Source organism: Pollicipes pollicipes, unplaced genomic scaffold, assembly GCF_011947565.3.
Source record: "Pollicipes pollicipes isolate AB1234 unplaced genomic scaffold, Ppol_2.1 Scaffold_4740;HRSCAF=5597_pilon_pilon_pilon, whole genome shotgun sequence".
NCBI lineage: Eukaryota > Metazoa > Arthropoda > Thecostraca > Pollicipedomorpha > Pollicipedidae > Pollicipes > Pollicipes pollicipes.
Genome location: NW_023596545.1, coordinates 1 through 26,787, shown reverse-complemented (window position 1 = coordinate 26,787; position 26,787 = coordinate 1). Strand labels below are relative to the sequence as shown.

The 26,787-nt window shown below is 56.6% G+C and overlaps 1 protein-coding gene across 1 annotated transcript in view; it reads left to right on the top strand.

Moving 5' to 3' along the window:
- LOC119098817 (peroxidasin-like) overlaps positions 1-25,916 on the top strand; it is a gene marked incomplete at its 3' end in the record, with an annotated part of 47,028 nt that extends 21,112 nt beyond the window's left edge. Inside the window, exons 2-7 of the mRNA XM_037221864.1 lie at positions 19,472-19,543; positions 19,869-19,940; positions 22,411-22,482; positions 24,108-24,176; positions 25,051-25,122; positions 25,764-25,916. Coding sequence (XP_037077759.1) covers positions 19,472-19,543; positions 19,869-19,940; positions 22,411-22,482; positions 24,108-24,176; positions 25,051-25,122; positions 25,764-25,916 — 510 coding nt within the window. The remainder of the gene's footprint in view (positions 1-19,471; positions 19,544-19,868; positions 19,941-22,410; positions 22,483-24,107; positions 24,177-25,050; positions 25,123-25,763) is intronic.
- Between the last annotated feature and the right edge of the window lie 871 nt (positions 25,917-26,787).

Here is a 26,787-nt window from a genome sequence, read left to right as displayed (position 1 = left end):
GGGCGGACCTGCCGTTACACTAACACGTGCCAAGTAATAGTGTTATTAATAGGCAACAGAAGGCATATTAGTACTCAGTAATGTGCATCGTCTGGGCTGGGAACGGTGGGTGATAACAGATGTAATTATCGCCGTGCAAAAGCAAATGCTATCTAAACATAAGGGAATGGTGACTGTCGCCTTAAGGAATCCTCTTGATGGGAGTTATCAATGCAATGTAATATACCACTTCATGAGTTTGGTACTCGGAGGCGCATTGATGTTTAGCGTCCGCGGTATGCTTCGCTGAAATATTGCCTGGCGTTGCGTCTGTCAAAGATCGGCAATTTTAAGAGGTGAGGCAAATAAATATTGAAGGAATGAACGTATTTGGTGACTGGCAAGAGCATTGGAAAAAATGCCTATCTTTTTGAGCAGGCACTGGTCGCAATTAATTGGACCACGTGCCTTTCCGAGGTGCGATTCGTCTCGTTTTAGGCCACGGCGTGTTGTATTGGGGCCCGGTTCCCAGTAAGGTGACTGGTGGCATCCCACTGTATTTCTGACGCGCCTTTGGTTCGGACAGTGTTTAGATCGCGTGGTGTTTGTTGACGGCACGAGCACCTACGTCACAGGGCTGATTTCTTGTCTCCGCCTGCTATGGCTGCCAACTCCCGAAAGGGGGCAGATACGTGGTTCGTGCACGGTTGCACATGACGGTCTGCACAAGAATTGATCTTTTGTCGACGCGATCGCCCGTTTTCTTCTTTTTTCAACACTAGCCAAGCTCGTCTTGACGCAATAACTGGTCGCCGAGATCCGGACTTGTTTCCTACCCGGGGTGTTCGACTTCCTTCCGAGCTAAGAATTGTGTGCTTCCCATATGAATGGAATGGGGAGGTGAGGTAGCGGGGATTTTGCAAAGTTGCCGAAATACGCCGCCTTGTCAAATAGCCTGCATTTAACCATTTGAAATCATCACGGCTCATGATGTAAAGTATCGTCCCACAGGTTGTTGAAAATTTCTGGGCGGTGCGGCCTGTGATAGCAAAGATCTACCAAGATCAAAAGCGTTACAAACCGGGTTGGGCCGGTCTGAGGGCAAGTTACAAATTTCGCGGTGAGTTAACAATAGGACCCGTTCAACCCACGGACGCACCAGTAACAGCTTTCAAACCCAAAACATTAGCTCTGTGTGTTTTTTTTCGTAAACGTTAAAATAATCGTACACGTCTTGCGAGACCCTATTTGAGGAGAGACGTTGCGTCATTGAATTAGAAGGGAACAAAGCAGCGCTGTGTGATCAGTTCCAGAGCAACCCCAGGCCATGGGGCAAAGCCCACGATGATGTACAAAAAGAGGCATGCAAAACCAATGTTCCGATAAGCTCCGTTGTAGGCTCCAGGGGATATCAGTGGGACCATGGAAGGCGGCGACTATCGCTGCTAACTGCAGCTTCTGCACCACTCTGATTACTGTGGAAATCAACACTGATCTGATACGGAGGTAATAACTGGTGCCCCGTACTGATGAGCTTGAATCGTTTGAAACACTTGACTCCGCCTTCCGTTGACTGCAGCATACTTTATTAGCAGTGTTGATTGCCGCCTACAGAAAAATTAATTCGCCACGCGAGAAACTCGTTTTTTTTTAATTACATGCATTATTAGCATGTCTACGCGTAATAGACATGTAGGTTTCGGTGAAATAGGAACATTTGTATGGTCAGTCATGCCATACAAATGCATAACCAGTTGTGCTTCAAGTAACCGATTGCCGTATCGTAAGAATAGACCAAGAATTAGAAGAAAAAAATCGAGAAGCGTACAGTATCCAGTCATCTATCCAAGGGGCTGTAATAGATCGAAAGTACAATTGCTATAAAATGCAGAACTACTGGTGGGCCGCACTCATTCATTTCAGTTTCTCAACACTTTCGCATGTGCGCGTATTATGCAGCACAAGTAAAGAAAATGTTTCGCTATCGGCGAAATTCTTTTGCTACGTATCGAACTATCACTTCCCATCCGGTCATTGTTTTAGACCATAGTGACAGCACGTAACGAAATACCCTTTTCCGTGTTACTCATGTGTCCTAGCGCCAGTATCAACATATCTTCGCCGGCCGTCGGCACGCGTGGGTTCGGGGCGGTCGATGTGACTCATGGGACTGAACTGAGCTCAATGTGACGGAGCGAGCTCGGTAGGGAGTTACAATTACCGTCTTCTACTCCCGGAACGAACTCTGTGCCTTATCTTCTTGTCCTCTCCCATTATGCCGCACGCGTCCTCGTCCTTGAGACGTGCCACGCCCTCTCTTTCAACACATCCGCCCAGCTCTGAACACTGCCGCCGACGATTCGCTATTAATTAGAATGGCTAATAATGATAACACCTCAGTCGCCCACGATGATTGGTACATTCCAAATACTCCAAATAAGCCCTGTCAGGGATCGCGGCGTCCTTTACAGCAGACCGCGGGCAGGCGTGCGCACGGCCAAGAGAGCCGCCCCGCGAGAGCGCCGGCAGTGGGCGGCGGCCCGGCCGCCGGCGGAGGGCGGCGGCGGCCGGGCAGCGTCTCACGCACCGCCTGGACGACGGAGACGGCCGGCCGGTCCTGGTGGGCCGACTCTGCGGGCGCCCGACGGCCAGACAAAAACGGGTCCGCACGTGACGCGGCGCCGACTCAACGCTGCTGGCGGGCGACGGAACTTAGTCAGCCAGACGCGAATAAAAGTTCGCATTTATCTGAAACGGATATGTTTATGTGGCAGGCTACGGTGTCCCTGGAACGATGGAAGACAATAGCTTTGGCCCTGTGCTTGTGACGTGCTTATTTTAAGGAAACCCGATCTGCGCTCTGACGTGCCTTGGCTTTGGTCGGTCATTGCAAACAACTTGGAATTGTGTAACCATCTAGATTAAGTGAACTGTCTGCAAAGCAGTTTGTTTTCTCAGGATGAGCTTTTTCTCAAATTGACATTTGATTTGCATTTAACCTAATCGATGTCGCTGATACCATTAGGCTTCAAAACGTGCCGCGCATCAATGCAATACGCTTGCATTTTGGGCGTCTGATGCTGCGAAGATATACGGCATTTACGTTAGTTTGAGTGCATTGACATCTTGATATGCTCTTTAAAAGGTTTGTGATGCAGGAGCGCTTTGAAAGGAATCCGTGGTAGGATGAAGGAAAGGCGTACAGACAGACCTGTAGTAGATTTTCCTCACAATTTATCCAATATTTTTTAGCAGATATGAGGCAAAGACACAGGCTTGTAATTTTCAGGCAGCTTTTTGGGGTTCCTCTTGTGCACCGGTATCACGTTCGCCTGCTTCCGCATGGCAGGGAGGACGCCAGAGTTTAGAGAAAGCTTACATAGTATTTCTAACAGGAGAGCTAGCTCCTCGGCACGCTCCGTGAAAATCCGGGCACTGAGCCCGTCGGGACCGCAGGCCTGGTGTGCACTGAGATCGGGTAACGGGAGGGCGATACGGCCGTGTGGTACGGTAAGCCATTCTAATCCAGGCGCATCGACCAAGGGTGGGTCAGGCAATATGCGAACGCTAGCGTCGCAGAACTTACGGGCAAAACACGTATGCAGACTGTTGGTAGGCTCCTCATCACCGTCGCGCACATTACCATCACACGCAAGAACGGGAGATATGTGCGCTGATGACTTCAAGGACTTAATAAAGGACCAATGACGTTTCGGGCTGTCCTTAAAGTCTCGCACTAGACCCAACACATTATCGCGATATTTAGCATTAGCTGCTGCTTTGGTGGGCTCTAGTAGTACGGTGCCTGGCAACATTTTCGGCTGTCCACGCATACATTCTGTTGGTGTGGACAAATCATTGTTTTCATTCAGTCCCGGCTCTCGACCATCCCCGCCTGCCAGCGCCACCTGTCACGCCGGTGTGTGAGGTATTCCATCAGGCATCCGCTGGCCCTTGTGCTCCACTTGATTTCAAACCTGAAAAACCGACGCATATGTTTCCAGGTACGACATTCGATGTACACTTGCTGACCACAACACATTATGATGTTGCCGTGGCACCACAGAGCACGGCTGATGTCTTCTTTTCACCGCTGTCTTGTCACTATAGAGCACTATCCATGCTTTTTCACCGCTGCCGTGTCACTACAGAGCACTACTGATGTCTCCTTTGCACTGTTGCCGTGCCTCTACAAAGCACAACTCATGCCTTCTATCCGCCGTTGCCCTGCCACTGTAGAGCACTACTCATTCCTTCTCTCCGCCGCTGCCGTGTCAATACAGAGCACTACTCATGCCTTCTCTTTGCCGCTATGCAGATAATCTCTCTGTGATTTGTATAAACGTCAGCCGTCAAGTCAAGCCTAGCACTCGAACATGGTTATCAAGTTAACGCTGCCGAGACACTAAGTTAGACACTAAGTTCTTTTTCGCATAACGTGATGTGCAAGTGTGAATGTAATGCCTTTGAAACAAAGGCTTTTGCACATGAACGCCTTCCTATCGCTCTTGGGTTTGCTGTGAACTTTTATCGAAATGGGCTTGCTTGTCTCCGAACGTTTTCACCCTCTTCCGAAATTGCATCCGATTCGGTCAGTGTTTACTGGCAACGTGACGTGGAGTATGGTCAGGCCACGGGTTAGCGCGTCACCAGCGGCCGTTTTCTCCACCCCACCCCCCTCGCCCGTGTGTCGCCGTCCCCCGGCCGCGTGCCGCCGTCCCCCGGCCACGTGTCGCCGCCCCCCGCTACGCCGATCCGACGGTGTCTATCGTTGACGCCTGCGGTGGCTGATTCATCCGTCGGCATAAAAGATAGCTGATGGAAAGACGATCTTGATGGAGTGGGTTGACGTCACAGTACGTACACTGGGCTGATGGGGCCCATACCCTGACCTCGGGTCAGTATGCTGGGCGGGCGGGGTTTCACACCCTGACATCGGGTCAGCACGCCGGGCGGGCGGGGTCCCGCACCCTGACATCGGGTCAGCACGCTGGGCGGAAGAGCTCCGCATCCTGACCTCGGGTCAGCTGGTTAGACGGCTGCCGAGCCGTACAAGGCCCGCAGACTCCGACTCATACTGGTGTGCAGCCGTGTGACAGGATATCGGATATCCGGCATATCTGCCGCCACGCAGTCTTGTCTTATCTGGGGCCCTGCCGCGAGCACTTACCGTATCTCGACAATGCCACCTGGCTTGAGGGCGTGTGTGTTTCCAACGCAACCTGCCGTGGGTGGCAACCGGCGGTGCGCCGGCGGACCAGGCCGGTTGTGGCTGTATGCTGATGAGGCCGACGTCTCGCATGCTGATTGCCTTGATAGCTGCCCGATGAATAATCGCGAGTCAGCGCTCTGCGAGGCAAGGAGAAATCGCTGTTGTGGGCATTCGTTCAGCGGCACTCTCTCGGTGCGATCGAGCCCGCCTGGCCCGTTTCCGGCCGAAGTCGGATCGCCGGCGCGGGCAGGAAAACAAGCGTGCGTTACCGGCGCAGGTGCGGCAGGCGCCTCGGCTGGAATGCCTGTTCTTTGACAGGGTGAAAGTGTATTTGACGTCCAGCCGTCACAAGAGTGTGATTGCGATTGCGTGTCCATTGAACGCTGGAAATGTTGCATACACTTGAGTGCTGTATGCAAAGCGACGGACTCCGAAATGTGATACATTTCTCATGGCGTCAAGTACGAGACGCCCTACCAGTTTCATTTATAGCGTGCAGTTGGTAGAAATTAACCAAAAATTCAGATTATTGGAATAAAAGCCTACGCTTTATGGGTGATTTGTGGTACGAATGTGACGTGATATTTCAGATATCTGCTGCTCTCGAATGTGAGATGGTCATTTTAGGCCATAATAGGTGAGTGTTTGAATTCCCAAGCAGTCGCTTAGAGCCCCGATCTTCCCATTGCACATGCCGAACACGCTGCCCCAGACGAGGCGTCCGAATTCCTGAAGCCTCACTTCAGACGATATTTCACAAACGTCAGACAATGGTTGAAAGGAATCTTCACCGTTGAAGTCAACTAGAAAGGATTGAACTGTGAATAAACAGATTGCGATGACGGTGTACCTGCTGTTCGTTTTTGCTCAAAAAGTGCTTGAGCCATCAAAATTTTCCAAGGAAGGTTCTATGCTATGCGTCATATTATACATAATGTAGCACATTACTTATTGCCTTCATATACCGCGCGGTATATGAGTATACTGCCGAAGGGTATTTGCCCATCGCAAGCATTTCTACATTCACACCTTGGCGCGCGTTGTTAGGATATAAGCCTGCGCCAAATCGTTCGCATACACTTGACTTACATGAATGCATGGCCTACGGTTATGACGTATTGTTACATGATCTGCCATCTGCTTGATCTACCTGCCCACGTTCGAACTCAACCCAAAATGTGCGCAAGCATTTTGGCCCAACTGGGATACACAGGCAGGGAACATGCATGAGCAAGGAACCATAGTAACCATCTAGCCCGTACTGACTACCGACGTATAGTTGCACGTGTGTACCTTTTTCAGACACGCACAAATTCAAATTATAATAAACCCAAAACATCAAAACCACCCCGCCGCATTTGTAAGATGTATTTACGTGGCTGCACAAACGCGTGCGCACGCGTATAGGCCAGAGCTTGAGGCGGCTATTTCTCCGCAGGCTGGCTGAACAACCTGGTGGATGGATATTTTCGCTGCCAAATAGTGCTGCCGCGAGATTGGCCGTGGCTGGGAAGCACCACGTGACGCATGGCCTCCCTCAGCCTTCCGTGCCTTCGTGTGTTCTTGTCGCTTATGATGCGGGGCTTGCAATATGACCTGGATGAAATCGGCGCTGCGTTGTACGTCTTCAGCCTCACGAACTCTGGCCTTTCCGGTCCAAAGAGAATATGTTTGTGAATATGCCGACCGCTGGCGCGACGGTTCGGTGATGTCATCTCCAGATACTGCAGAACGGTTATGTCACTCCTTCAGTCAATTCCTCCTCCTTGTGCATCACCTTATGAGGATGCACTAGTGACCTGTCTACGTCCTTGGTAGCTGTGGTCTGGAATCATCTATTTTTGAAATCCTCGCTTGAATGATTAGGTGTTATGGTCAATGAGCCCATGGTTTACGGGCTACGTTTGCAATGTCATCGTCAATATTTTGTTTCAGAAGACCAGTAGCCCTAATTCATAGCTGTTTACACAGCTGAGGGAATGAAATATGCAGCGGGGTGTATGTATGTACGCTGCTTCACACAAATCATGCTGGCAGATCATGAAGTACATGATGAAAATTCTACAAACATTTATGGCTGACAGAAACACATGACCATAAGCACTAAGTCTCGTTATGAAAGCAGCAACCTCGTTGAAAAGCGAGCTAGTTGTGCTGAGAACCTCCATGGGTTACACGCGGTCCTTTGTGCTGAGAACCTCCACGAGTTACACGCGGTCCTTCGTGCTGAGAACCTCCACGGGTTACACGCGGTCCTTCGTGCTGAGAACCTCCACGGGTTACACGCGGTCCTTCGTGCTGAGAACCTCCACGGGTCACACGCGGTCCTTCGTGCTGAAAACCTCCACGGGTTACGCGCGGTCCTTCGTGCTGAGAATCTCCACGGGTTACACGCGGTCCTTTGTGCTGAGAACCTCCACGGGTTGCACGCGGTCCTTTGTGCTGAGAACCTCCATGGGTTGGACGCGGTCCTTTGTGCTGAGAACCTCCACGGGTTACGCGCGGTCCTTTGTGCTGAGAACCTCCACGGGTTACACGCGGTCCTTTGCCGGCTGCGCAGCGGTGTGCACCTGGTTGCCGGACGCTGGTGGCACCGCTGTGTGCCTCTCCTTGTTGGGGTGTGCTCGTTTTCGTGCTGGGTGCGACACGCCGCCATGACGCCGCCATATCTGGCGTCCTGCCGCTCTGGGGACGGCTCCAGCTGAGCCCGTCGGCGGCCAGGACTGGCTCGGCACGTGTCGCCCGCTCCAGATCAACAGGACGTGCACAATGCATCAGACGGCTGACTTCACGGCGGTGGGTAGGCTGGCGCCGTCTCGTGTGGTGAATCACGCACTCAGCCGGCGCCTGCGCCAGGAGCGCGCCTGTCTGGTGACGCCACAGGGCGTACCCTGACGTGGCAGCACGCCCGACGGCGATCTTTAGAGAACGCCCACACGTCCGCCGTTCTATCTTCGGAGAACATTCGCACGTCCGCCATCATATCTTCGGAGAACATCCACACGTCCGCTATCATATCCTTGGAGAACGCCCACACGCTCACCGTCATATCTTTGGAGAACGTCTTTACGTCCGCCATTATATCGGGTTTTGCCGATTGTAAGAGAACTTGCTGCGCTGAACGAGAATTTTAAGTGCACGATGCTGCTCTGGACCCCAGCCACGTGTGACTGGCGGGCAACGAGTCGGCAGACCGGACTGATAAGCATGCTACGCTTTTTACATCTGACGGTACATTGTGAATGCCCGCAAATGACATGTACATAGAAGCGAGTGAGCATATGGTTGGCAAATGACAAGTCAAAAGGCAAATGGCAAGTCAGGTGGAGCAATGAGCACCATTCAAACAAGCTGAAAGCTATCAGACCAACCAAAGGCGTCCGGGCGTCACCATTTCTGGAAGGCAACACTTACACACCCACACATTGGCCATACGTACAGCCCGCACATGTTTCGATAAAACAACTCTCGAGAACTTCCCTTATGCAGAAGATGCGGCGCAATACGTGCTGTAAGTCATCTCTTAATCGGCTGTCGACAGTTGTCTGCAGGGAGACAGGAATTATTCGCTGGCCCCAGGTCACTGAAGTTATTGGTTAAACAGCATACTGAACAAGAGCCGCATCAAGTGCTGATATTTCTGTGCACTACACTTGCCATTTACTCCCCGTATTAGCAGCATGACGCTCAGCAAGTGCTGTAATCGAGTGCGAAGCTGCCTTGATGTCAATCAATGCGCTCATAAAACCTTCAAATATGATCATCATCAACCGATGACGCATTAAGATGCACTCTGACGTAGCAGGACGCCAATGACGCAACAGGGTTGTCTCCTGACGCGTCAGGACCCCACTGACGCCACAGATTGTCTCCTGACGTATCCGTACACCACTGACTCCACAGGCTGTCTCCTGACGCATCAGGATACCAATAACGCCACGGGGTTGTCTTCTGACGCATCAGGACACAAATAATGCCGCAGGGTTGTCTTCTGACGTGTCAGGACACCAATAACGCCACGAGGTTGTCTTCTGACGCATCAGGACACAAATAAAGCTGCAGGGTTGTCTTCTGACGCATCAGAACACCAATAACGCCATAGGGTTGTCTCCTGATGCAGCAGGATATCAATAACGCCACGGGGTTGTCTTCTGACGCATCGGGACACCAATAGCACCGCAGGGTTGTCTTCTGACGTGTCAGGACATCAGTAACGCCACAGGTTGTCTTCTGACGCATCAGGACACCAATAACGCCGCAGGGTTGTCTTCTGACGCATCAGTACACAAATAACGCCGCAGAGTTGTCTTCTGGTGCATCAGGACACAAATAACGCCACAGGGTTGTCTTCTGACGTGTCATAATGTCCACTGTCCCGCATGGTGACTGCCTGAGCGTGGATATGCGCTTCATTACACGCACATGCCTCTTACTGCAGCTCCGGCCCCTGAGGGTGGCATCGTTGGCGTCCACTGTCACACCGAGAGTGGCAATGCGCTCTCTACCAGGAGGCCGCGGTTATATGAGCTTCGCTGTCTGGTACTTACTGATGTTCGGCTCTGGTGCACGAGGCTTGCATGAATGTGCGTAACGACAGAATGAGATCCAGGAGCGGTATGCAGACTCTCGCACGTTTCACTCATTTTTCACACTCTTGTGTGATGGGGCGGCCGACTGCGGGTCACAACTGACGTCTGATCGACCCATGAGATTACCAGATAGCGGCCGCTCCCAGCTGAGGCTGAACCGAGTCTGCTCGCAGCAGCAGCTTTCGTTAAATGAGACTCGTGTTTCCCAGCGGGCGACAAGCGGGATTTGATCTCCCGTCGACAGCCCTCTTCAGCTGTCACCAGTTCTAGTCCGGTTCTCTGGAACGGGCATTGGTACCTCTCCGAGCCGAGCCAAGCCCAGCGGAGACACACCTCCGGTCGGTCGGCCTGCGCTGGCCACTCAGGACTCAGGGGATGATGACGGCAACGAGCGGCCTGCGCTGGCCACTCAGGACTCAGGGGATGATGACGGCGACGAGCGGCCTGCGCTGGCCACTCAGGACTCAGGGGATGATGACGGCGACGAGCGGCCTGCGCTGGCCACTCAGGACTCAGGGGATGATGACGGCATCGAGTCAGGAGGGAGCTCAGATGCAGGCGGTTTCACTGGCTTAGATCTCCAGCGTCCATGAAGAAATGTGGTAACCAAACGTAAGGTGACGTCATTGTTAAATGCTCAGGACGACAGGGTAGATTTTCGATGGTTTTATTCTCATCATGGCTTCTTTAGTAGTGTTGTCGCGCACGGTGAACATCCGGTGAGATAAGCGTCGTAGCTCCCACGAACAAGGTCTGTTCATGGCACGGCTATGTTTATGAAGAATGAAACTCGTTGGAATAGCAGCTACCACGAATCAGGCGTCTGGCTCATCAAGAGCCTCAATATGAACTGGGTAAAGCTCTTACCCGGCTCGGCTGTGCCATTCTGAGACGGCCATCGGAATGTTTAGACGGCTGTGCTGCGGGCGGCTGGCGGACAGATCTGTGCGCCGAGATGAGTGGGGCAATTGGGCTGGCGACCGCGCTGTCGGAATGGCGGTGGCTGCTCGGTAGCACTGTCCCTGTTTGCCTGTCATTATATGCCGACACGCCCTGTGTTGACATGTCTGTTTTCTGGGACGCTCATTAGTGACTGTTTGCCAGCGTCCAGCGGGGATGTGAGCCCCAGCGGAGGTGTGAGCCAGCGTCCAGCGGGGATGTGAGCCAACGTCCAGCGGGGATGTGAGTCCCAGCGTTGGTGTGAGCCAGCGTCCAGCGGGAATGTGAGACTCAGAAGGGCTGCGAGCCAGTGTCCAGCGGAGCTATGAGCCAGTGTCCAGCGGGGATGTGAGCCAGCGTCCAGCGGAGGTGTGAGCCCCAGTAGGAGTGTGAGCCAGCGACCAGCGGGGTGTGATCCCCAGCGGGAATGTGCTCGAGCCGCTGTGCTCCTGCGAGCTCGCCACGTGGGTTCCGGCGTACACGCTTTTGTCTGTCTCCTTGTGACGTACAGGCTGGCCGAACTGGGTCAGTTCACACGCCTGGCCCGCTCTGTCGTACGCTGAGCGACGATCCGAGTGCGGCCCGAGCTTGACCTGAGTGCAGCCCTGGCTCGTCCCAAGCGAGCTACACGCTCCAGCAGCAGCCGGCCTCGGCACGGTAGGTACTGACATGACGATGAAAGCTAGCGGCTTCGCCATCTCATAACTTTGCACTGCCCGTGTGATAGCAGCGAATTACATGGGAGGGGTCTATTAGCATATCTGGCCCCCCTGATCAACGCCGAATTAATCAGCGGCGTTTTCCCACGTTCTCCGAATACGATTTGATTGCAGCGTCTGAGCTTTGGCGTCCCGAGACAGGCCCGGCCGCTTGTGGCGGCGGTCAGGTCAGTTCAGTTCAGGTCTGGTCTGGTCTGGTCTGGTCAGGCCAGGTCAGGTCGGGTCGGGCCTCGGCCCGGACCACATCACTGACCCGACCTCGCCCCTGGCCACATCACTGTCCCGGCCTCGCCCCTGGCCACATCACTGTCCCGGCCTCGCCCCTGGCCACATCACTGACCCGACCTCGCCTCGGGCCACATCACTGACCCGGCCTCGCCCCTGGCCACATCACTGACCCGGCCTCGCCCCGGGGCCTCCGCCCAGCGTGGCTCGGCACCGCACGGACCGCGCATGACCGCGGGTGCCCGCAGCTGGCCCGGGCCGCCGCCGTCCGTCTGCGGCGTCCTGGCGGGAGGCGCGGCGCCGTCGCTCCCGGAGCCGCGGCGCGCATTCACGCCGGCTCATTACGGGAGCGGAATGCGTGTCTGCGTGTCAGGCGGCGAGCGGCGGCGGCTGGCCGACACGGGGACGCGCCGGCCGGGGTCGGACGCCTGACGCCACGAGACAGCCGGCCGGCTGGGCTGCGCTGGACGGCAGACGGCCAGGTGTGGATCGAGACGCGATGGCGGATGGCCGGAGGCGCCGGCGACACCTGCGAACGTGGCGACGGGGCGCGTCCGGGACTGGACGGCAGCACTCACGGGCGCGGCGGCGCGGCCGCGTGCCAGCGGACGGTCGCCGTCGGGAGCGACCAGCGGACTGCTGTGAGATCGGGCCGGCGTCGCACGCGCCCGCCTCCGACCCTCGGCAGCCGTCCCCGCAGATGGCGGCTCGTGACCCGGCGCATAAACACCGGCTGTATTGTCCGACACCGGGCCGCCCTTCCATAAACAAGGAACCTCGACGCGCTCAATAGGTAGATGTTAGATAAGATCGAGACGATTTGCCACCGCCCTTCTCTCACAAATACGAACCTGAATTGGCTGTACAGAAATAGCGCCGAACGAGGACAGCGAGTTCTCAAATGACGCTGATCTAAGACGGCGCTTTATCACCAAAATTACCGTTGCTCGGCGATGGCCATTACTTTGCAGGCGAGCTCGGCCACACACCGGCAGTATACCTGACGAAGTGCACGTCTCGGCGCCGAGTGCCGCTTGCGCCGGGGTTCTCGGGGGATTTACAGTCGCCGCGCGCGTGAGATCGGCGCGGTCGGCGACGCCGCCGGCGCCTCGAGGTGGCGTAACGCGGCGGGCGGCGCGCGCCGAATTACGGGCCATCAATAAGGCGCTGCGCCCTGCCGCCACGCTATCTGTGAAAAGCAATTGGTAATGAATGCCACCGAGCCGGAGACCACACAGCCGGGGGTCGGCCGGCGCCGGGCGCTCGCGATGAGCTGTCGCACACTGACGAAATCGCTGGCTCTGGCGTCGGGGAAAATCGCTCGCCCCTATGCTAGAGTAGGCGAGTAAAGCATCGTTTCGTCTTTGAGGTATTTCAGTCAACTTCGGGGGATGTTTTCATTTTTGAAATATATTTAACATGCGAATCGGGTCAAACTATGTTGTCCCACCTTCTATCAACGATTGCCGAATGCAAAGTTCGCGCGTCTTGTTGTTCGGAGGTTCGCCTGCGGTCGGCCGCTGCCGCCGCACCCGGGAGTGCTCCGCGGGAGTGGGCGGGTTACGCGGCGCCGGCGACACTCGGGCTCAGCTGCTCCCGGACACTCGGGCGACGCCGGAGTGTTCTGAGTGTCCGGGCACGGCTCCGCGCGCGCCGACTGGAGAGGCCGGCCTGTGAGGCTGCTGAGAACCTCACGCCGCCAGCTGGTCAGACCACTGTGGTGGTCTGCACTTCGGGGGAACGCCAGCGAGTTGTGAGTACACGGGGACCGACCGATGCAGCTGGTCGAGCCCGAGCGCCAGTGTGGCCGGGTGCGGCGGCCGACTGCCCGGAATGAGCGGGCGGCGGTGACAACAGGGTCGACGTCTGCTGGCGACCATATGCAAATGCGTGGTGCAGCCCACATCCCACTCCAGTAGACGTTATCGGGTAGCTGCCACGGCAGACGCAGCCGTCCTCGCCTGCGGTGTGACGTCATCAGTGTGACGACCTCGCCTACAGTGTGACGTCATCGCCAGCCTGACCTTCGCACGGTACGGGGGACAGACACACAGAACATGGTGGTTTCTAATGGTTTCTATGGTTTCTAAGCCGATGTCTGTCTCGCCGGTTTCAAGTGAAGAAGTCGCCAGGGGTGGAAAGCACTTAAAGAAAATGTAATTCTTCTGAGCAGATAAATTCATGAATGGCTGTGTAAAGGTTCGGTCCAAGCAATTTCATTGGAGGAAGTTCTGAAATCAGAGCCCACGCTAAACAGTGTTTGTTGCGTGAGGTCTGACCACACCACGCAACTTTCAGCACGGTCCGTCCTGCCCTTCGACGTCAACTGGCCTTTAGCAAAGCCGTCGCCACCGGTCGCAATCTCACAATTTAAGGAAAACAGCGAGCCTGAAAGCATCTTGAATCATTTCGCCACGGGCAGGTGAATCGGAAGACAGACGCTTCAACCAACCGAGCTTCCAGGTCGATGGTCAGGAAAAGGATTGAATGAAAGCCAAAGTCGATTACAGCCCGGAGAGTACTGTGTGTCAGAAACCATGGTCGCTTCTCTTCTGGGGGGGTTGGAGTGTAATGTGGCGAATCATAGGAGCGGCATCATGCCGAGAAGGTGAACGGGGTGGGCCGCCACAGGGCAAGAAATGCGGCAAAAACAGCTGCCAGACCAGGCACCTAGGTAGAGTCGCTGGATATCGAAAACAACGAGCAAATACGCTGCCCTTAGTTCGGCTGGTGCGCCCTCTTAGCCGGGTGTCGCGCTAGAGGCGCTGAAGTCCGGATGAGCTGAGAGGCGGTGGTGTCTGGCGGAGATGTCCCACGCGGCCCGGAACGCCCGGACCCAGCTGTCGGAGAGAACGCACGTTGGGTCGCCAGCTCGGAGCCGCGCGCCCTGAGTTGGAGCGGCAGAATTCGGCGGCGAAGTGAGCCGCGGCCGCACGAGGCGTCGGCAGGCCGCGTGCCGCCGTGACACCGCCGTCACGGCCGGCTGTTTGCCTGACCGGCGCGCCGGCTCATCGTTAGGCGGGCCGACGATGGGGCTGATAGGACGGTGGCGCTGGCTGGACCAGCGCTGGCTGGGCCAGCGCTGGCTGGCTGGCGTGGGTAACTGCTGTGCCAGGCTGCGACCCAGCAGGCAGGTGCGCCGTGTGCAAGTCACACCCACGCCAGCCAGGCAATGGTGACACGCCCAGCAGGCGCTGCTTGTCGCTGGTCGGACATCGGCCACCGCCGGACTGGCCTCCGCTGGTCAGAGCCGGTGCACAGTGCCGGTCAGGAGCTCAGGGCGATGCTTACACGTCACGTGCACGCTTCTCCCAGTCCTAATGGGCCGTGCACGGCCACCTGCGCGGGTCAAACAGGCGCGACATGGCTGAGCAGACGCCAGACGGGATTACCCCCCTCGGCCAGGCAGGCAGGGGGGGGGGGACACGTCCAGCAGCGTACAGTCGGCCAACTCGCCGGCCTGCAGACGACAGCCGCGAGGAGGCACGCTCGTGGGGCGAGTCTAGACTGCTCGCCCGCTGTATTGAATCGTTTAAGACAATTCGCTGTTTCGCCTTTGGTCGCCAGCGAAGCGGCCGTGCAGCGGCGGCGTCCCTGGGCTGTGTTTGCCCAGTGCAAAGGTCAATCTGCCGACGTGAGCTGGCGGAGCCCGCCGAGCCGTGATTCCATGTCGTGGCGTGCCGAAAAGGGCATGGCCAGCCCGTCGCGTGCATTGCTTTTTTTATTTGCCAGCAGCCGCTTGTGCGAACGGGGGCTCGTTTCCAAGGGCTCACTGCAGGGGACTGACACACGAGTGCACCCTCACACAGGAGCAATGTGCCCTGCCTGGTGCCGCGACACTAACTTTTATCCGTCTCAGTCAGACCAAACTATTCCTAAGAATAATGTCAGCTGCTATGAAGTCCATCCTCGTCCTGACCGACGTATTAGAATTGCTGTAACGGTGTAGTTGTGGCGGTATTGGGGATCCGCCGTCGCCCACCGTCACCATGCCAGCGCTAGGCCACTGTCCAGGCTGGCCTCCGCTGCGATCTCCTGACGTAATCTCCCGCTGTGATCTCCTGACGTGATCTCCCGCTGTGATCTCCTGGCGTGATCTCCGGGGACCCGGTTGGCTAAGTTGGATGTGCTTCTGGTAGGTGGATCCAAATATTCAATTGCGATTCGATCGGCACACATTCCGCATGCAATGAAGCTGTCGTGACATTTTCGTGAGTCGTAATGTGCAACTTAGCTTCAGTGATCTGGGGTCCAGTTTCTATGAAATATGTAACATGAGGAAACACACCCATCATTCGTGTTGATGAAGTAGATACTGGACATATATTGACCGGGGACTCCAACAGTTAGCTGACAGCCTAATCTCGCTATGGACAAACCCAATTTAACGCCTGCTGTGAAAGATACTGTGTTGGACGCGTGGGGACTGGGCGAGGGTCCTGAGTGAGTCGCCCCACGGCCTCAATAGCTGCCACCCACCCGCCCGGCTCGGGCAGTGGGCGGACCCAGGCCAGCTCTCGGGCCTCGTCTGTTGTCGAGGCCTGAGAACTCCGCCGCTCCCGCGCACGCCCGGTGGGACAGCCGCTAGCCTGTACAGTTGTGCACGGTTCCCACCACACAGCCGCGGCGTCGGAGACTACGGACGTCCTGACGACGCTAAGACCATTTTGGCGCCCCTGCTTTTTATAATTATGACTGGAGGACGCGAGCGTGGTGACCGAAAAGTCGACAACCCTTACATTTCCCGTGAACGCATGCTCCGATAATCTGTGGCACTCAAAGTCCCATATCGGGCTCTTCGCAGCCGCCTGAGCGGTTGTGCGGAGGCGGAGGGGTCACGGTCTGGGCCGGTGTGCCCGGCAGTGGTCAGATGCCAGCGAGTGCGGAGGCGGAGGGGGCACGGTCTGGGCCGGTGTGCCGGCGGTGGTCAGGTGCCAGCGAGTGCGGAGGCGGAGGGGGCACGGTCTGGGCCGGTATGCCGGCAGCGGTCAGGTGCCAGCGAGTGCGGAGGAGGAGGGGGCACGGTCTTTGCCGGTGTGCCGACGGTGGTCAGATGCCAGCGAGTGCGGAGGCGGAGGCGTCACGGTCTGAGCCGGTGTGCCGGCGGTGGTCAGGTGCCAGCGAGTGCGGAGGCGGAGGCGTCACGGTCTGGGCCGGTGGACCGGCGGTGGTCAGATGCCAGCGAGTGCGGAGGCGGAGGGGGCACGGTCTGAGCCGGTGTGCCGGCGGTGGTCAGATGCCACAGAGTGCGGAGACGTAGGGGTCACGGTCTGAGCCATTGTGCCCGGCGGTGGTCAGGCACGGTTTACGGCCGCTGATTAAGCCGGATGGGGCGTAACGAGCTCGTTATCAGGCGCCGCGGCGGCGGCCGTGCCACTCCAACGGTGTTCCCGGGCGGCCGCTGGCGGCGAGGGCAGCGGTCGCCCCGGGAGACAGCCTCCATCTCTACCGGAGCCGGCGCAGAGCCGTAACAAGGCGTAGCGGGGATGAGAGGAGACAGCCTCCATCTCTACCGGAGCCGGCGCAGAGCCGTAACAAGGCGTAGCGGGGATGAGAGGAGACGGCCTCCATCTCTACCGGCGCCGGCGCAGAGCCGTAACAAGGCGTAGCGGGGATGAGAGGAGACAGCCTCCATCTCTACCGGCGCCGGCGCAGAGCCGTAACAAGGCGTAGCGGGGATGAGAGGAGACAGCCTCCATCTCTACCGGCGCCGGCGCAGAGCCGCAACAAGGCGTAGCGGGGATGAGAGGGAGCTCGCTCCCCTCTCCCCGCATATTTTAAGGTATGTTTTGTATGCAACAGACATAATATGAATGATTTTAACTTGTGACGAATGCTAGCCTTAAGGTCACCTCAATAGATTTCTCGAGCCACGTGGAACGACATGACTACTTGATTGCAGGTTTCTCCTGCACCTTTATCAACGCCTGGCTAAGCACCTGGCTGCCTAGTAACCATGCATCTCTTTGTGCAGGTGGCCAGAGATAGATTCATACCATGAGCCCTCGTGAAAGAGAGCAATTGACTTCCATAAATCAGCTTGACTGCCTGGGCAATAGGTTATACCGTGCGGTAATCTTGGCGTACCAGTAATGCCAGACTGCGGACAGCCTTGCAGCATGTGGATGGCATTTGCCGCATCACAAGCTTTCAACGAAACCGTTGTTTTCACCCCTTACACATCTTATAACTATATTCAAATATGATGGCGAATATTTGAAATCGGGCCTGTTCGCAAACGGCGGGTTGTAAGTCCACGCCATGTGTGTATAATCACTTATTTGTGTGGAGTGGTAGCTAATGTCAAACAAATAAATAACTAAATATGCCGTGTATGTTTAATCTTATGCTGTCTGGCTGGTCACCATAGAGGTTTCGGAAGAGAGAGAGAGAGAGAGAGAGAGAGAGAGAGAGAGAGGAGAGAGAGAGAGAGAGAGAGGAGAGAGAGAGAGGGGGGGGGAGGCTAGTGTACCAGCGTGTTTTCAACCTCCGTCGTGCGAGAGACCTCAGAATCTCCATTAGACTTTCTCTAGAAAAGTTGTTAAACTTGTAAGCGCTTGACTTTGAAATTGCCAGTAGACTAGGCTTTAACTTCCTTCATCTTGTGTCGACGTTTGACTAGACAAGTCACATTGCCTATGAGTGATGGCCTATGCCGAGGACGCGTCGGCACTATGTCGTGTTCAAGCATGCAGTTGCACCCGTCCGTCATGATATGCATTCTGGAAGCCTCACCTTAACTCTGTTCTCATGTTGGGGTCATATTGACCCACGGTGTTTTTGTTGTGGGTGCATTCCAAACCGTTGCAGGTAGTCCTCAAACATAGCGACTTGGGCAAAAAATACGTTTGGTATTACCCGCCAAATTTCGAGCTGCCTATCACTAGATCCGATCCAAAAGTGTGTCGGCAATCGACCAAGCAGTAGTTCATGCCACGGTCTTCGAAAGCCGCTGTTAGTGCATCCTGCTGTGGCCTTAACCAACATAGATTGGGCCATGAGATCTGCAGCAGAGACAGCAGCCCAGTTTATTGAAACAATACCCATCCATTTTTCGTTTTGTGCTATGCTTTGGTCACAGTTTAATCGAAATTGTAACCCATTTTGAATGCCTCGATTTCACGTATTAAATTTCCCCGGTCTTGTCAGGCCCAATGCGAGACGATTTTTAAGTGTTATTCTTTGCAGACATATGCACGAACACTATATATCAGTGTACTTCTGTTTATCGACCTCATGAAAGGAAGATCGATGCTCCTGTCAACATCTTGATTCACTGGTCCCCAAAGCAACGGCTAGATGGGCTCACGTTTCGTTCAACATTTCAAGCATTCGCGTTTGAGAATGCCTGCCTTTCTCACGCAGGAGCAGGCGTTCCCCAGGCTATTATTACGCAGTGAGACAAGGAAAGCAAAGTGAAGGGTGGCTACAGGCTCGAAGGGCTGGGGAGAGGTTCAGAAGTAGAAGGAAAGCGGGAGGAGCGAGTCATAACCTCCCCGCAGCTTCTGCGAGCTCCAACGTCCTTACATCGTAGGATGTTGAACACAGAGCATTTTGCCTCGAAGTACGTTTCTGCACAGGTAACCCCAATGAAGGCTTTGAGCAGGTCAGCCATGACCAAGGCCGTTCGGGGAACGAGTGAGGCGAGCAATGGTTATTGGTCAGTATGATCCGCAACACGCTGGCCGGTCAACCCAGATATGTCCAGTACTTGTTCGTGATGCATGCAACTCCTGGTTGGTCCGTCACGCTAATCCTCACCTCGCGTGAAAACAACTAGATATTGACAGACATCTCCTCTCTTCCAGGGATCTCAGGTTCAACGAGATCGAGCACCTGCCACCGGGCAGCTTTCTGCGCATGCGCAACCTCAACACACTGTGAGTCGACCGGCTTCAAGCGAGGAGCTCATCCCTGGGATTGTGACCCCGTACTCTGTCCGTGGGTCGTCATCATTGATGGTTGGCGCCGGGTTTGGCATCCGGCCCGGGCGCCAGGTCGCGCTACCCCGCCTCCGAGACGCTACCCTGTGTTGCCGCGGCCACCCTCTCTCGCGCGCCGGCGCCGGCGCTGCACGCGTAGCCTGCTCTGGGCGGGGCCGGACTGCGCTGCCCGGCCTCACCCAGCGTCAGCGGCGGCGACCGCCCTCTCCCGCGGCTCCGCGCGTGCCCTGCCGCCCTCACGTGCTGCCCCGTCCGCCGCCAGACTCCTCAACAACAACAAGATCGGCCAGCTGAACAAGGGCACGTTCGCGGGGCTGGACGACCTGCGCTATCTGTGAGTACGGCGGGCGACTGTTGCCGGGCGGCCGCGGCTGACTGCGGACTGCGGCGGCGCCGAGGAGGCCTGCCGACGACTCCCGACCGCGACCCGCCGGCGCTGCAGAGCCGCCCGTCCTAATCCTGCCCAATGATTTACTGTATGGTCTTTCGGGCACAGATTGACCATTACTGCAAACGGTAGTCATCCCCCGGCGGCAGTTAGCGGCAGACAGTGGGATGAATGATGCGCCGCCGCCATTTTGATTTAAATGCACGATGGGGTTTTACGACAGTGCCCAAATCACATAAAAGTGCGATTGTATTATTCCGTGTGCGTTTTGAGAATATGAGATCGGCCGTCCATGCAGCTCGCTATACCAACACGCAGTTCATCCTCTCAGCACACGCTCTCACGCACGACGCGGGCACTCTCTCCGCTCCTGCACGCGGAGGTCGGTGTCGGGGTGTGCGTAAACGTCCGGGGCTGCACATTGCGGCTCGCAGTTTTCGGGGGAGGCCCGCCCGGACCGCGGGAGGCCCGCCATACAGCTGTGGTGACCGGGCCGTTTTTGGTGTGCGTGCGTGTGTCGCACCAGCGCCGTGAGCCGTCGGCCAGTCACATTGACCGCCATTGTTTGTTCACGTCGGGACGTATGACTAAACAAAGGAATCGAGTGCGGCGCGGGCGACTGAGCCGGGCTTATCGGGCGGCACAGCTGGAGCCTGTGCTGGAGAGACGGGCGACGCTGGCAGACGGCGCGCTTTTGTGTTGTGTGACGGCACCTCGTGCTGCTCCGTTGGAATCACCTTTGTCAGGTCGATGAACTTCTCAGCACCAAATGGGGCGATGCTCTAAACAGGCTTTTGCTCCGATGCCTGGTATTTGGTGCTGGCCAAAACGTTGGTCGGCATAGACGTCATCCCTCTTAACATTAGATGATTTGATCATTTTTTGTTGGATTCCAGTCTGAAATCTTGTCATGTTCTCATTGTTTGCTGTTGATAAAGGTTTGCGCTTCTCAACATTTATTTTGATCATGTACGACGCGGCTTAGCGAAAGCCGCCGATTTCGTCCCCGTCCCTGGCCAAGCAGTCTAAATTCAGCACGAGGCTCTGTCCCAGGCCCTGTTCGATCTGTTCTCAGCACGAGTGCGGACTGGAACGCATGACGCCATGTGTGCTGACGGAGCGTTTGATGTGTGGCCTGACGGGAAAGCTTTTTAACTTAACCATTCCCATTTCATTTATGATTATTTTCTCTCATTTTGAATGTTAATTGATAACGCTATGAATTTTCTGTGGAGTACAGCCAAACGCTTCACCAATATCACTATCACTCGCCTTTTCATGGCCACTCTTGACGATTCAATTTCTTCCTTATCTATCTTACATAATATTCCCCCCAAAATAGAGGCAAGCACCCCCACCCCACCCCACGTACCCGCCAACGCAAGAGCTACCAAATCAAACTACCGCTCCATTGTCAGAGGACGATCCAGATGAAGTTGCGACGAGCTGTCATGTCCTAGGTCAATTTCATGTTAGGTACTCTTTAAGACGAACACGACACCTAGCCTGCCCGGCTTAGCCCGTGCTTGCATAGCGCGCGCCGTTATACATGCCCTCGACATCTATCAGCGAGCGCACGCTGTATACCGGCCCTCGACTCTATCGGCGGGCGCACGCCGTATACCGGTCCTCAGCATCTATCAGCGAGCAAACGCTCACCTTACCAAATGCAGGCATTTGATATCCGGTGGTTGTCAGAGGACGTCATTGCCAAATACGGTTATTTGGGATCCAGCAGAGCTATTGGTTCCAATTTTAGCGTTGGTATCAGCTGTGACAGACGTGCCTGTCTCACCAGATGATGTCCATTCAGAGACAAACGGCTGAATCACCACCGCCTCACCTTCCCTATGCCCTGCAAGGTCATTTGTGATCCCAAACAACTGGAGGCGCATAACTTACCTGATATGGTCTCCTCGGGATTGAAATATTAACGGGCGCCTGCCGTATAAAATCAATGCAGTCGGAATAAAACAACCGGCATCTGCCTGCTGTACCTCACGAGGTCATATGTAATTTCAAATGGCCGGCCATCCGACGGCTCCTCTAAACGAGGGCCATCACTTTGAAGAGGACACCTCCAATACGCAACGTGATACCTGCTTAAGCGACATGAGAGCAACGGTGCTAAAAGAGTGATGGTGTGTGTTTTCCTTCACAGTGCCGGCATATGTTATTGAATCTTGCTTTTGCGCGCTCTAAGCTTTCAGTAATGAATGGCTGTAGTGTTTGCGTGATGCTATGTGTGGTTATATAGGCTTTGGTATTTGTTGTTAGATGGCATTTGCGTGGTATCTTTCGACTCATCTTCGACATATACCTATTGCTGTTTTGTTTCACAAGATGGACCCGCTTGCATGGCTGCTGGCGTTTTAGGCAACAACTCGTGCTGACGTTCTGGTGCATTTGTTCTCAGATATATGTACAAAAATAGGATACGCCACATTGATAGCGAGGCTTTCCACGATATGCCGAAGCTAGAACAACTGTGAGTATGCTTTCTCCGTCGGCGTAGCCCAGGGCTATGAAACATGGAACATGAAGTGTGGATTGAATAGTTGTGCGCTCAGAAATTATTGCAATGTATTTGGCCTTTTTTATAATTACTTGTATTTTCAGTGACCGCTAAATCGTTCAGCTCTAGCTTAACGTCGTGAGACTGTGAAGCTCCGACTCGATTGTACTCGATTGTGCAGCGACTGTTTTGAGGTGTACAATATATTTCACTGTAATTGTAATGTAATTGAGGTCTGAGGCCTCAATGTAATTGAGGTGTGCTGTATGGCCTTGTCCATATCTTAAAGACAATGCCTGCTCTCTTCCTCCTCCCCTCCCCCAGAGTCCTCCGGGCGCTCACTGAGACCTGGCTCAGAAGTCAGTGATGTCCCCTCGTCACCACCGCCGCGGGCGTGCGCCGTACCAGCTGACCCTGCCGGCCGTCCTAGAGCCTCGATCGGTCCACCGGCCGTTTCGGGGCCTCGGAGCGGCCAGTCGGCTGTCTCAGGGCCTCGGAGCGACCGGCCGGCACGTCTCGGGGAGCGGCCCGCCGGCCGTCTCAGGGCCTCGGAGCGGCCGGTAGGCCGTCTCGGAGCTGCCCGCCGGCCGCTTCAGTGCGGCGGCCGCTCCCGTCCCGGCCGACGTAGGCTGGCGGCGTGCGGTCTCGTGTGCTAGTGTCAGTCGGCGGCAGCGCCCGGTCAGATCAAGCGTAGCCGCCGCCGCCTGTCCGGGCAGGTGTTCTCGGGCGGCGCCGGGGGCGGCGGCACGTGCTGGCAGCATGTGCAGCCGTGCACGCTGGCCAACCCAGCGCCGCTCGCCGGCGCTCCGTTCAGGCTGGCACTGCGATCGGACTCCCGGCCGACGCTTTGGCTGCCCTGGGCGATCCGATTAGCCCTGCTCCGGCCATGTATGGCTGTTGCATGTCTGAGCGCCGCTAGTCCGGTACTACGCCGGCCTGCCGTCAGAGGCCGCCGGCGAAACATCTATCTTCCCGGGACATGCTCACGCGCGGTATGTCCGCGGTTTGTCCTCCCCTGTGACCGCTGCTGATGTGCAGCGCATTGTCCTGTGCATATTTGGCAATGCTGGCAGTGAAAGAACGTCCGGAGTCCCAGCACGACTTCCAGCAGGCGTTGCGACGCAATTCAGATGACAGGGCTTTCATTTTCGGCAATGTCTGGCCACCGCGCTGGCCCCCACGCAGAGTACGCACACGTGATGAGCGTGCATCGCACTCCAGTCGGAGAGCACGAACTTATCGGCGGCTCTGTGACGGCCGCTGCACTCGTTACGACCGGTCGCCCGGCGTCGCTGCCGTCAGCCGTCAGAGGCCGGGCCGGCGCCCGCCGGCCGCCCGCCCGCCGGCGTCTGCCGACCTCCCGCCGGTCGGCTGTCCGCCGCCAGACGCCGACCCCAGGGCGGCGCGCGACGCTGACCGATGCGGCGTCCGGACGCCGGGTCGGCGCGCCCGACCGGTCCGTATTTGTCACACTGGGGCGGTTGTCCTCTGGGAGGGAGCGGCCCGGCCCGGCCCGGCCCGACCCGCCAGCGCACCGCCGACGCGCACCCAGGCGCCGCCCCGCCCCGCTCTGAATTATGGATGAACCGTTTTCCCAGGTACCTGCATTACAATTACATTGAGGATGTCAGCGCGGAAACGTTCAGCAACCCTACCGTCCATCGAGCGCCTGTGAGTATGTGGCACAGCGGTGCGGGGGCGTGCCGGCGCGTGCGCGCGTCAGATGTCCGCCCAACACCTCAGGTATCGGAAAGGGTGGCTGATGAACTGGGTCGTCTGAGCGTCGCTGGTGCGATGTGTAATAACGCATCACTTAGATGGCCGCCACTTTGCTCGCCGCTGTGTCCACGCCACACAATAGTGCGGGTTGTCTAGCCGAGTGATTGGCGTACAATGCCGGCGGGACATCTCCGCAGCGCCACCCCGCGGCGGCCGCCAGCCGGGCCGCAGCGCCGCTCAGTTACCCTGTCCTGCGCCGGGGGCCTGTTGTTCCACTCATCGCCGATCCGGAGCACGGCTTCGCGCCGGCAGTCCTTTGAAGGCGGCGCGAGGCCGCAGCTACCGGCCAGCGGCGGGGCGGCTGGCCCGGACTATTGAGACGTTCAGCTACCACAGCCGACTGTCGAAGTGTCACTGGGCTTGTCTCCCGGGCAGACGGTGGGACCTCTCCCGGGTAGCCTCTGGCTCCCTTTCCTCCCTGGGCAGCCACAGGACCTCTCCCTTCCCAGGCAGCCACTGAATCTTTCTCTCCCCGGCAGCCAATGGTCCCTCGCTTCTGGGCATCCACTTGGGCCCCTCTGGGCAGCCACTGGAGCCTCTCTCCCGGGCAACCAGTGGGCCCTCCCGGTAGCCACTGGGACCTCTCTCCCGGGCAACCAGTTCGGCCTCTCCTCTCCTGCCTCTCTCCCGGCAGCCTCTGGGGCCTCTCCTGGGTAGCCTCTGGAGCTCCTCTCTCGGGCGGCCTTTGGGGCCTCTCTTGGGCAGGCAGCGGTCTTCAGCGGGGCTCGGACGAGTGGTCTGACGCGCCCTCTACTGCTCCAGGTTCCTGCACAACAACAAGCTGCAGCGGATACCCTACGGCGCATTCAGCAACCTGACCTCCCTGAAGCGACTGTGAGTATCCGACACTCCGATAGTCAGGATATTCCTCCTTATGATCAGCCAAGGCCAGCTCCGCTCTCTCTCTTTTCTCCCTTCACTGGTTGCCGGGATCTCCCTTCCTCCACCCCTCCCACATCGTTTAGGGTGTGACAGTCCTCTGTCACCGCCAATGTCTCTCCGTCTGTCACTGACCAGGGTCTCCCATCAGCCCCGTGTTCTGACCTGTCGGAAACGCCCGGAAGCCCATACAAACCGCGACCACCTGATGGGTCGACGGGCGCGTCGCTCCGGCCAAATAAACCCCGGCGCCGCCCCGCCGAACGCGTTTATTTTGCTTTCCTTACGCGCGACTCGTGTGGCGCCACCGTGCGGCGGGCCGTCCGGCGGCCGAGGAGCCCGGCTCGCGCCGCCGCCTCGCCCCCACCGCGGTTCAGGATGGGCGTCGGCCGTCTCCGGCGGCCGGTGTCGGCCGGACGGGCCGACCGGACGGTTCCAGTGGTTGACAGGAGATGACTGCTAAGATCTGGCAGGCAGAACAGCGCATGGGCGGAACAAGAGTCTGGTGATTAGTTGTTTAACGCTGACCTCGACAGACACGTGCTCTTGCATGGCATACACGTTTCGATTACAAGTGCGGCTTCTCGTCGTTTCAGACGGCTAGACAGCAACGCTCTGATCTGCGACTGCCGCATGCTGTGGCTGGCGCACATGCTGAAGGAGCACGCGTCGCGGTCGGTAGCCAGTGCCACCTGTCAGGAGCCGGCCGAACTAAACGGCCGCAGTATAGCCGACATCGAGGATCAAATGTGCGGTGCTGTAAGCGATCCGAGCGCACGCCCGTTGGTTTGAATGGTATCACGTGCGGTTGAGCCGTGCACATGTTGGCAAAGTTATCGTGGCGTGATGATCATGAATGGATTTCTTTAAACAAGGTGTGAAATGGGCAGTGTTGTCGGCGTTGTCGTGGTCAGGGTGTCGGGTCCGTACCTGGTTTGTCTCAGAAACTCGGTGTGCACCAGGCGTGGTTGAGCGTTGCCGCTGAGTAGGAGTGCGGCTGCCTGCACAACATTTCAGCAACTTATCATCAGGATTTGACGTTGCATGGAATGAATGGCCCAAAAATGACATTTGTACCACAATATGTTATGGAAATTCTAAGTTCTGGCACCGGGCGTGGTGATGAAGTGAGTGTCTACGTTGGACTGGGTATTGTGCCTATTTGATAGTGTTAACAATTGGAAGATGTAGAGGACAATGCTCGCGTAGCCTAGTGTTGTGTCCTACAGCGCATCCCCTGCATTGGCACGGGGTCCAGCGCAGGCTTACAGGGTCCTGGGGGTGGACCGACGCCGACAGCAGTGTACCCCGGGGAGGGCTTGGAAGGACTGCACGAACGCAGTTTTATCTCTCTTCCACAATCCCGCGGGGTTAGTGTGAGACTTTTGCAAGGGCGCGAGGCGGCCGCTCCACGCTGCGCCCGCCCCGCCGGCCCCGAGCTGTACCGGATCGTGTCACGCGGTTGGCTGAGCTAAAAACTCGCTGCGGTGAAGCGTGCAAGGCTGGCTGTCGTCGTGCAGAGGGCGTGGGTCACCGAGGTCGGTCTCAGTAGGGGCTGAACCCGTGACCTTGTCTTTATCGACGCAGCGCATCTTCACACGAGATGAGTGTCGGGTCGTG